Source organism: Medicago truncatula, chromosome 4, assembly GCF_003473485.1.
Source record: "Medicago truncatula cultivar Jemalong A17 chromosome 4, MtrunA17r5.0-ANR, whole genome shotgun sequence".
NCBI lineage: Eukaryota > Viridiplantae > Streptophyta > Magnoliopsida > Fabales > Fabaceae > Medicago > Medicago truncatula.
Window position 1 is genome coordinate 47,341,574 of NC_053045.1, and position 12,118 is coordinate 47,353,691.

Sequence of the window (12,118 nt, forward strand, 5' to 3'; positions counted from 1 at the left end):
TTTTTTGCAATTGGGACGGGTTTGAGTATGTGATTGGGGTGGATATCTATATACCCGTTACCCGTCCTATACCCGTATTTTGAAATCGGGGAAAAGCCAAACTCATATCCAAACTCAGTCAAAATAGGAAAAACCCGTCAAATTGAATTTGGTTCGGGCGGGTAACCACAGACAGATATGAGTTTGGTTGCCATGCCTAGTTGGTAGGTAAATGTTGAGCTTATATTGCACAAGGAAGTAAAAAAGGTTTGGAGATAGAATGTGTTTGGTGAAAATTAGTAAATGAATTGACGGAGATATAGTCAATGGACTTCCAACAATTACATACAATACACACAACGCTGAACTCAAACACAAAAACCTATTAGTTTATCATAACTACATACATTGATTTTTCTTTTTCTACAAAACAAAATATGGAACAATCATGTTTCAATGGCTATAATAATACGATGAAGAAATCGTAGATGGTGTTTTTTCAAGAACTTGTAACACCTCTTTCATTTGTGGCCTTTTTTGAGGTACATTAGTCACACAACTATACCCTAACTTAAAATAAGCCAACAAAGCATCCTCCTTACCTTCCATGTCAGCACGAATCGCCACATCAACCATCCTCAAAGCTCGATTCTTATCCTCAACCAAAACCGCTGGGCCTTGGCCCATATCATCAAGAACCACAATCTTCCCCGTTAATAGTTCAAGAAACATGACCCCAAAAGAGTACACATCCCATTTTGGGTGAGGTTTCAAATTCCTAAGTGATTCAGGAGCATGATAAGGTGACACACCACCTATGGAACTTGGGCTTGGGCTTGGGCTAGGCCCACATGTAAGATCTTGAAAACTATCACGTGAGGCTGATGATCTTTTACTTCCAAAAATACGTGCTGAACCTCCTGCTTTACTATAACTTGTGTCACCTGTTACTATTCTTTCAAGCCCAAAGTCTCCAATTTTGGGCTCCATATCATTGCCCAATAGAATATTGGTAGGCTTCAAGTTTCCATGCACGTGCTTCTTCTCGTGGAGATAAGTCAGCCCACGTGCCACACCTTTTGCTATCTTGAGCCGTATTTCCCACGGTAAGTGGCTAGGTGAGGACCCCACCTTCCCTGAAATTCATTCCAAGCACACATAAATGTACTTTTTCATCAAAAAAAGCAAGACAATAGTCGGTGAATGGAAGAAAATATCCTCTACATAATGAAACATAAAGATGAAAAGAAAAGAACAACTATTTTGTGATATAAATTATGAGAAACACAAATAATTGAAGCACGTGAATGTTCACATAATCCTTAACATACTGTACTACAAAATGGTCCTATTTTTTTAGTTGCACCTATGAATTTGGGATTTGCTTGGTAAAAAAAGTTCATAGGTCATAGCCAATAAATTATACTCCCTCCGTCCCTTAATACATGATACAGTTGACTCCATTACGCATTTCAATGCATGATTTTGAGCTTAAATATCTTGAATAATATGTTAGAAAAAATCATGAAAATTTGATATTTTGAAAATACTCATCGAGACGAATCTAACGATATCTAATATGATATTATTTATCTATATATGTATATTAGTAGAAAAATATTGTCAAAGTAAACTAGGTCAAAATTGCAAATTTTCAACTAAGTCATCTATTGCGGGACGGAGGGAGTAATAGATAAATTAATAGGTTAAATTTGTCATGTTTGCTGAAATTAGCGATTCAACTAATTGATAAATATGAAATGACATAATCTATAAAAGTTCATAATACTTATTTTATTTTCAATTAAGATAACAAATATAAAATTAAGATAAAGTTATGAACTATACTCCAAGTTATGAGCTACTTGAATTAATTTATAAAAAAACTCATAAAATGCATGATTTTATTTTTTATCAAAGTCTAGTGAAGAAAAAATTATCAAAGTCTATTTTTATCATATAAACTTGTATGCTATGCTATGCTATGAATTGGATGATTTACTATAAGGTCAAATACTACCCTTGTCAAAGAGAGCCTTGAGAGTGACAATTGACAAAAACAAGAAACAATAAGCATGTAATGTTTCCAATTATGTGCTAAATTATAAGAACCACGAATAATAGAAGCACATGAATGATATGTCCACATAAAATAAAGGAAAATGGTCCTATTTTTCCTTTCCAATTTGCACTAGGATTTGATAATGATAAAGAGAGTCACAAAAACAAGAACAAAAACAAGAAACAATAGGCATGTAAGTGTTTCCAATTATGGTCACGCGTATCGTTATCAGAAAGCCATGGAACGACCCTTGGGCAATAAAGTCTCAACATCATATAAAAAAAATCAAAAAATTAAAATGTATAAAGTCTCAACATAGTTGACTATGGTTCATTAAAGTAAAGGGTTCCGTTGCACCTACTTCACCATCAATGTCATGACTTATAACAATTTCATATCCTATAACCCAAGTGCATTCTAGTGAAAACAAATGCAATACACTAACATGCACAAAACACAGTAAAAATTAAATATTTACCAAAGTTAAAGAAATTACTTACTGTAACGAACGTTGGCAAGACAACCATTAGGAACAAAATCATAGATAATGAGTTTTTCTTCATGTCCCCAGTAAAATCCACGAACCCTAACTAAATTTGGATGAACTAATTTAGCTATAACCCGAACTTGATTCTCAAAATCCTTGAACCTTTCAACACCATTTTCACCAATTCTACGAACTGCTAAAGAAGTTCCATCTTCAAGAACAGCTTTATACATTATACTTGAACCAGTAGCTCCTAAAATATACGCAGAAGCTTTCAAAAGTGTTTCCACTTCAAGCTCTCTTTCACCATCAACTATGACCAGAGTGCCTGTACCCGAACCCGTACCAGCTTTATTCTCACCTTGCTTTTGATTCTCAGCATCAACATTTTTTTGTGATATTTCCACGTCACTATCTGAAGAACTTTGTGTCTCCGAGGATTCTTCATCTTCTGTTCTTTTTCTTAAACAAGACCACCTTGTAAACCCTTTTGTCTCTAAGGTTGATGAAGAATTCTCACTTCTTGCAGTAGCAACTTCATTTTTTATTGCATTTTCCGCATCTTTTTTTCTCTTTAGCTTATAAACATAAACAAAAACCATAGCTAAGATTCCAATTCCAACGAAATCACCAATAACAATTCCTATAATAGTTCCTTTTCTCAAACCACTCTGTTTCTTCTCTGAAGACTCTGTTGTTTGTGATTGAGGAGAATCATTATCAAAATTCTTCGGCATTGCGGCGAGTGCAGGAGGAGAAGAACCTTGAGGATTAGAAGAAGGAGAAGAAGGAATAGAACAAGGATTTTTCATTGGTTCACCACATAGATCACTATTACCAGAAAACACTTTTGTTTCCTGGTTCAACAAAACAGGGGACTCCGGTATTTCGCCAGTGAGATTGTTGAATGATAGATCAACGGTTGCGTTACTGGGAATTTTCTCGGCGAATTCCCGTGGAATTTCACCGGAAAATCTGTTGTAGGAAACATTCAAGTAACGCAAGGAATCACCGCCAAAATCTTGAGTTAATGACCCGTTTAACAAATTTGAAGACAGATCCAAAATTTGTAAAGTTCGTAAATCTTTAGGAAGAAAACCAGTGAAGTAATTGTTCTTAAACGAAGCTACGGTTAAGTTTTGCATGTTTGAGAGGTTGTTTGGTAGTTTTCCAGTGAAAGCATTGTCTGAAAAGTTAAGAAACTGAAGATTTCTAAGCTCTGTTAAAGACTCTGGAACTTCACCTGTTAACAAATTGTTCGAAAAATTAAGAAAACATAGCTCAGAATTTGGCTGAAAAAAGTTTGAAGAAAGAGACCCATTAATGGAATTATTAGAAAGATCAAGAATTTGAAGGTGTTCAATGGTACCAAGATCAGAAGGAATTGAACTAACAAGCTGAGAATTTGGTAGTGATAAACCAGTAACACGAAACGGTGTATCATTGTTTGTGTTTGGTGTTATTATGGAACAAGAAACACCGTTCCATGAACATGGTGTTTGGTCGCTGTAATTCCAATTTGAGAGCACCAATAAAGGGTCGTTAAGAACAGCATATTTGAAAGAAAGTAACAAAACACCATCGTTAGTGAGTGAAAAACATTGGTTTAGGGTTAGGGTTAAAGATAGGAGTGTGAGAAGAAGAGAAAGTGTTGTTTTCATGGTTTTAGAAATTTGACTAGGGAGTGGTTTTTGAACATTGTTTGAAGAGAGAACGGAGAGAGAAAGAAGAGGGAAAGAGGTAACGGGGATTTAATGCGATAGGACAGAGGTCCATGTGGAAGGAATTATATTGTTGATGAATGAATGTGAAAATGAAAATGAAAATGAAAATATAAAAATAAAACTATATGAGGGTTGATATTAAAAGGGTGTAGAAGAAGGACATTTACAGCTCAACAAAACTTATACCTCTTGTTGCAAATATGCTCTCTCTCTCTCTCTTACGCTGCTACAATTTATGGTTGAGCTCTAAATAGTTTAATGGCATTCTCATTACTCTCTCACTGCATAGTTTCTGATTCAGTTGTTGTTGCATTCTATCTATCAAGAGTACTACTGAATATTAAATAAGAAGTGTTGGCATGAATAGAAATATAGATGAGAGAATATATCTATTTTTTATTATGAATGTGTATTGTCCAAGTCGCGGACCCTGATTGCCTTGTAATGACACATAATAAACGATTTTGGTTGTTATTTTTGATATTGAACGATTGGGGTCGATGATTGAACAATTTTCAACTGTTTATTTAAGATTGAACGATTGAGATCGATTATTGTGTTACGCAATTACAGTTATTGTACTAAATATACATTTCCAAGTTATATGTGTGGTTGTTAGTCTAATGTGGATGTTTCTTGATGGTAGGCTCCTCTTGTGCCCGAAGAAGGTATGAGAGTCAGTAGTTTGACTAAAATTGAATAACTTCTTGTGAGTAAAAAATAGTACAAGTGTAAGTAGGAAAAACAAACTCTTACTTGATAAAAGAGTATTCCTATAGCAAGTTCACACTTGATTGATAAGTGATCCTAGTTGTTTTGAAAAATGGTATTTGTTCAACTATTTTTTAATAATATTACTCTTTCATACTTTTGTTGTGTCGATAAATACGTGAACTTTTACTGTACACTTTATAAATTGAGGTGTATCGGTACTCTTGCACCATAAAATTATAAATTAATGATCAATTTATGAAATAAAAAACTATTTGTAAATATTTATGTTTTATAAAACATTATTTCATAAGAAAAAACATCATTTCATTGTTTATAAGAATTATATTAAATTTTTAACATTTTCTCATAAAAAATAATCAATATTCTTTATTATAAGTAATAAAAATTCAAAAAAAAAAAAATTTTGTCGAAGCTTTTGGTAAATAAGATTTGATTATTATGATTGTCGATGATAGAAAATAATTCTTTTTCTTAAAAAAAAAACTCATTTAATTGTTAATTTAATGATTTGGTGTACCGGTACACTTAAATTTTTGAATGTACCATAGAATTTGCCATAAATACATTGTTTTGTATATCTAACGATAAAAATTAATCCTTGCATGATGTAAAATTGTGCCATTTGTTGAGTTCGAATCTAAACATTTCATTTATTCATCTTTAAGGTGAATTTTTCTAAAGAAAAATAAATTAAAGAATTGATCATATTTTTATATCAGTATTCTAAGATCCATCTTGATCTAACAACTACTTGTAAAGTTATGCGAGTAATAATAACGGTATAGTATCTTTCTCCACTACTACTTGACACGCAGGTAGAGTTGTAAGATGTTGCAATCTCTTTAGTTATTGACTTCACGAGTCCTTCAATTATAACCCTGTCAATATAATTATGTCTTGGACTTTTATTTCTTTTTTATTTCTGTTACTCTCAAAAGCCTGTTACGTATACATAAAATATTGACTACTTTATTTTATGTAAATAAATGGACAAACGTACTACGTTGTTATAGACAATAGTCATGACTCATGGCTGGCTGTATCATTTGTTTTCTTCTACTTTATTTTCCTATCAATGGATCAAAATTAATAAAATTCTACGCAAATCTATCTACCCCTTCACTAATTGGATACACTTAATTTTCACCTTTTACAAATTCGAAAGAACGGAGAATTAGGAACATGTGAAACTATATGATTTTAGAAACAGAAAAAATCACTGTTTATTTTTCTTTGTACAAATAATTTCTGATTGGAAAAGATATTGCAGTAGTACCACCATTATTGAGGAGGGTCCCAAAATTGAACAATGCTATCCCGTCATAACGTCATTATTGGTTTAATTAATTTCAAAAAGAAGAAAAAATATCTTATCTAACTAAATTAAATGTACACCATTTCCAATTTTACTTGTGTTCACTAGCATTTGGATGAAATTTATGTGTGAACAAACAAAGTTAAGGACCAACTCACATTGAATTTCATTGCCGCGAGAAGATATGGACCCATCACTCTGCAAGGGAGACAATAAATACGTTGTACGAATCTAATTAACGTGGCATATCTTGTTTTTTCTTATAGTTAACGATGAACTATATAAACCGTAACAGTAATGAAAATTGCCCAAAACAATTTTATAGTACTATGATATGATTCTATGCTAAATAATTTGTGTCCTTTTATATTTGACGGTGGACAAAAGCCAACCAGACCCTTATTTCTGTCTGTTTACACTTTTTCAAAAACACACGACATGCAGTAGATTTGCCATGTTAGATTATGAATTTGAACATCAAAACATTACACGTTTATCTCTATCACTTTTACATCTTTCAAATAGAAAAATCCCTATCTGTTTTGCTCACACTCATAACTAGGGTAAGATCGATCCATAGGAACATACAAGTCAGGTCGGACGATATATCTTTTGTTAAAGGGTAATGCTAACAAGAATCTATAGAAAGGAATTCTATTTTGAAAATAACAGTCAAATACATGGAAAAGTCATAATTATACAATTTTATATCTAAAAAATAACTACACAATTTTATACCTAAAAGTTACTATTTTTATTGCTGAAACAATACCCTAACAACACATGTTAGTGTGTGTTTGGTTCTGAGGTGTGTAGAATTGATTCTGACAGAATTGATTCTGAAAGAATTGATTTTGACAGAATTGATTCTGACAGAATTGATTTATGTTTGGATGCAATAATGCAGAATTGATTAAACAGAATGATTGTTGTTTGGATAGTTTTGATCAAAATTACTTTTGAATGTATAATTACCAAAATAGACATAGTTAAATACAAATAAATAGAAATTACTAAATTAAGATAATTAAGTGCAATATAGTCCTAAAATATAAGGTATTACAATACTAACATCATGAAAATAAAAATTACAAATAGATAATAGAATTTAAAGTGCAATAGAGTATTAAAATATTATTACAAAACTAACATAATGTGTATTATAGTACTAAAATATTGATATATAAGCTGATGGTAATAAATTTTTGGATTAAATTTGGGAAGGGTGGTTGAATTATGGTTGAGAAAAGTGGACTGTGAAGGGGGAATGGAATTAATAGAATTGAGAGTTAAGACTGCAGAAAATAAATGTTATTCTCTTCACCAACATTTATTTTAATAAGACTGCAGAAAGAAAAAATTCGGTTGGAGAAGGGTTAGAAAAATTAATGAGGGCAGGGATGGAATTAATAGAATTGAGGGTGTAGAATTGATTCTAGGAAAGTAAGAAGTTAGGAATTGTAGCTTCAACTAGAATTGCTTTTGGAGGATAAAAGCTATTTTGAAAAGCCAAACCAAACATGTTAAATATTGCAGAATTGCTTTTGAAATGCTCCAGAATTGATTCTGGCTTTGCAAAAGCCAAACCAAACAGAGGCTTAATATTTTTCTTTTTCTTTTTATAATGGAGAAGGATAAGACTTCTTCATAAGCCTATTTAGCTAAAAAGGTCTGGGCTACAAGCCATAAAATTCAACTTTCAACGGGTCGGATTCCTCATCCAACCATATTTTCACTATCAAACTCAAATTGAATCAACCCAACTGTGAAAGGGTTGGGTTCGCAGGTGTTGGGCTAAAATAAAAAAATATATATTAAAAAATTATTATTTTTAAAATTCTACAAAAGTCATGGTTTTGAATTTGAATTTATTGTAAATGGAATTAGGATCCTCGTGAGCTTAACTCAGTTGGTATGAATAATAATACATAATCTATGCAAGGTCCAAGGTTCAAGTCTCGGCCACCGCAAAAAAAAAAATAGAATTAGGGTTAGGGTTAGGTTGGACTCATAATTGTTTTTGGTAGAAATTGTGCTGAGATAAAAGAACAGAAATATATTTCTTAAGTTTTCGACTTAAAATAATAATAATAATAATAATATAATAAATCAATACTAGAGAGTCAGGTCCACGGACTCAGAAACTTAAACCCAATATCTGAACTAAACTTTGCAGGTTGAGTCGAACTAGGCTTATAAATAGTTGAGTTTGTATAATTAACGAATTGGGTTGATTTGGATTGTCGGGTGTGCAGGTTGACCCACCGCCATAAAGACCCCTAGTTAAATTCTCTAAAATATCATGTTAAATATCGATAAAAGTTTAATCTTATTGAGTTATTAGTTCATTGATCTATTTAAACTCATATAGATTACTTATTTAAATTTATTTATATGAAATATGTTTTTAAGCGGCCTAACATACAATATCTAACTTTCCAAAAGTTATACTAAGATCTATAAAATATTCTATGACAAACTACAAACTACGTTTAAGCTTTCAAATTTTTTATAAAACAAATTTAAATTTCGCAAAGCCTAACTTAGTCTTACCTATTTCCACCCCTTGCTCATAACTTCCCCCATCATATATTTTTTCCATAGGCAACTTCATTCATATTTTAGATCACATAAGAGATAGCATTATCACCTTTATTATCATTTATTTTAAATTATTAAATTGGCTCCTGCAATTTAAATATTTGGTGGCAGCTTTACTAACCTCCTGTTTAAAAAAATGCAAACATGCAAACAGGTAAGAAACTATGCCACCCCTTTAAAGAATAATCAATCTCAAGATTCAAAAGGTCTGATGATACCTGCTTTATATGGTACAAAAAATTAACTTGGCAAAAATGATCTAGACTAAAGTTTATTTAACTTTTACTTTATGGCCCTATTAATAGTAAAAGCTGCTTTAATTCTTTTTCATTAAGCACAACCTTGCTAAGAATGAATAAAAGGTAATAAAAAGGATCTTAAAGCAGTTGTATATTGTTATTTTTTGGTACATATATTCTCTTCCCATATAATAAAGATGGTAAGAGCTCCTAGAAAGGAGAAGGTTGCGGGCCATGGCTGTTCAGAGAAGATGACCAAGAAAGTTCACACTATGAACGTTAGATAGATGATCTAATGTGCACCAAACCAACGGTTTGGATTGTGACTTCAATGTTAACAAACAAGCTCCCATACAATGCACTTTGAATATATGAACTACCTTTGCCTTTAAATATAGACTTTTATTGACTAAATTATAAAAATTAGAAATGTTGATGGTGAGATTGAATTTACTAAAAATTTGACTTGTTTTTTCAAGTTTAACTTTCATAAAAGAAAACTAATTGATGGTAAATTCTAAGTTACCTTGAAGTTTAGCTAGATACCAGTACTCTCCATAGACAAAATTTGTTTAACAACTAAATTTATTTTAGTATAAATCAATATAAAAATATGACAATACTGCCGCTGTGCTTACCTTAATTTATCTTTTCTAGCTATCGTAATATTTAGAGAATTTCAACGTCACATGTGTCAATTATTCAATTCAACATGCATTGGTACAATTCACAATTAAATCAATAGTCAAATGAGTTATTATATAATAAAAAAATAGGCTTAAATATGAAAATCGTCCCTCCAAATATATGACATTTTGGATTTAATCTCTGTAAAAATATTTTTTTGGTTTTAGTCCCTGCAAATATAAAAAATTTGGGATGGTCCTTGTAAAATTGATTCATATTGGATTTGATACTTGTAATATGTAGAATATTTGATTTTAGTCCTTCAAAATGAGGACTAAAATGAATATTATAGGGACCAATTTCAATATGAAATGATTTTACAAGGATTAAAACAATATACCAAAGACAAAAACCAAATATTTTATATTTGCAGGGACTAAAACAAAATAATATATTTTTATAGGGATTAAAAGCAAAACGTCAGATATTTGTAGGGACCATTTCCATATTTAAGCCAAAAAAATATTTAATATCTTTTAAAAATTATACTAACTAAATGTCATCTATCAAAATTGTCAACTAAACAACATTTACAATTTTCTGAATTTGTTATTACTACTAAAAAGAGGTAAAATTATTTTGATAAAAAGATAATCAATTCAGTTGAAAAGTTGAACAAAGCTTATAAAAAAGAATAAAGAAGTTTTTGAAACGGATCCTATATTTAAAGACATAGTAATTCATATGATAAATCCCAACCTAACCACATCCAATTAAGAATTTTAAACAACAAATTAAGGCTAGTAGATGCTAACACCAACCCGCTCCATAATATTACAAAAAAGGGATATACCAATAAAGGAAAACACTTTTTAGAAAGGAATAAAAAAGGACATTCCAATTTGGTCCCAAAAAAAAAAGGACATTCAAATAATCATTTTTTTACAAGACAAATTACATTTTTAGTAGTGGTGAATTTAGTGATGTCTATGTCATTTCTTAATTCCTTCAATTAAGACCTTTTGTAGGGGATGTAATCCCAAAGTTTGTGAAAAGATTCTACCTCCAATGCCTTTAAGTTGGTGTACAATGAGTAAGGGCCAAAAAGAAATTTGACTATTCATTAAGTTAGTGTAACACTTTACTCATTGGAGTTTAGCTATGAATAACTTTGTTTTTGTCTTTTATTTTTCACTATTGAAAGAATGGAATTGCTATTCCTTTGAACTCAACCTATCTATTTGCTTCCCACAATGAACGGATCGTGCTTCTTCGTTTCTTATTCAATAAGTTAACTTGTGGAATTTTTGAATCCCTTGACATTTTGCTACGTTGGTAGTAACCAAACATTTTGAAGAGGTACATACCCGCTATGTCCCTAACCTAAGTATAAGATTTTTCCAAGTTCATCTTTAAAATAATTATTTAAATTTTCATATATATTAATCATTTATTGATCATGGCACCTCTAATTATATTACATCTTTTACGGTATGTATGTTTGGTTCCACTTCTAAAGGGATCACAATTGAATTTGAAGAAGTATAATTGATTATGATATGTTTGGTTGTTGACAAGTAGAATTGATTCTGTCTCTAAAATTGATTCTACTTAAAGCTAAAATTTATAACATTTAATTCTATAATTGATTTTCACACACATATTTAAAGTTCAACTCACTTTTACATGAATATATTTAAACAAAAACCACTTTTAATCAAAATCACTTTTAACAAAAATCAATTATCATCGCACAACCAAACACGCGTGTCAAAAAGAATTACTTTACATCTTTTTTCTACAAAATGTAACTTTTTCAAGGTAATAAATTAATGAGTTATGCTATTTATCACGAAGAAAAAGCTCGTGAAATCATCATTAAGCGTATTTCATAGTTAAAATGGGTATTACAGCAAAAATGCAGAATTAGTGGAAATCAGAGGCAACATTGATAATAGATAACTGAAATACACATTACGATGTACTCGTGAATTTTTTTGGTTGAAAATAGCATTTTTCTAAATTAATACTTTGATGAAACTATAAATCAAATCTCTCTTCTAAAGGATAAACTTCTAAAATAATGTTAATTAATCGTCAACAAATTTAATAATATTATCAATTTTTTAATTCTAGTCATCCAACTAATATGATTATCTATTTAAGGGAGTAGTAGGAAGAAATTGTCAAAATGTCCACATTAATTAGTTAATTGGACTTAACCAACAAAGAACGAAAATCAATGAAGAATAATGTGATAAAAACTTGTCAACAAAGTTAAGAAGGAATATAAAAGAGGTTGTTTCAAGCAGTTGAGCTTTGGTAAGCGTAGTCGACCCGTGGATGTGA

The 12,118-nt window shown here is 30.9% G+C and overlaps 1 protein-coding gene across 1 annotated transcript; it reads right to left on the reverse strand.

Moving 5' to 3' along the window:
• Nucleotides 1-262: 262 nt before the first annotated feature.
• LOC25493496 (probable LRR receptor-like serine/threonine-protein kinase At4g37250) lies at nt 263-4,590 on the reverse strand. Its single transcript, XM_013602004.3, has 2 exons — nt 2,542-4,590; nt 263-1,115 (listed from the first exon to the last, which is right to left on the reverse strand). Exons 1-2 carry the CDS (start codon nt 4,187-4,189, stop codon nt 433-435), a joined length of 2,331 nt encoding a protein of 776 aa, XP_013457458.1. The 5' UTR covers nt 4,190-4,590; the 3' UTR covers nt 263-432.
• Between the last annotated feature and the right edge of the window lie 7,528 nt (nt 4,591-12,118).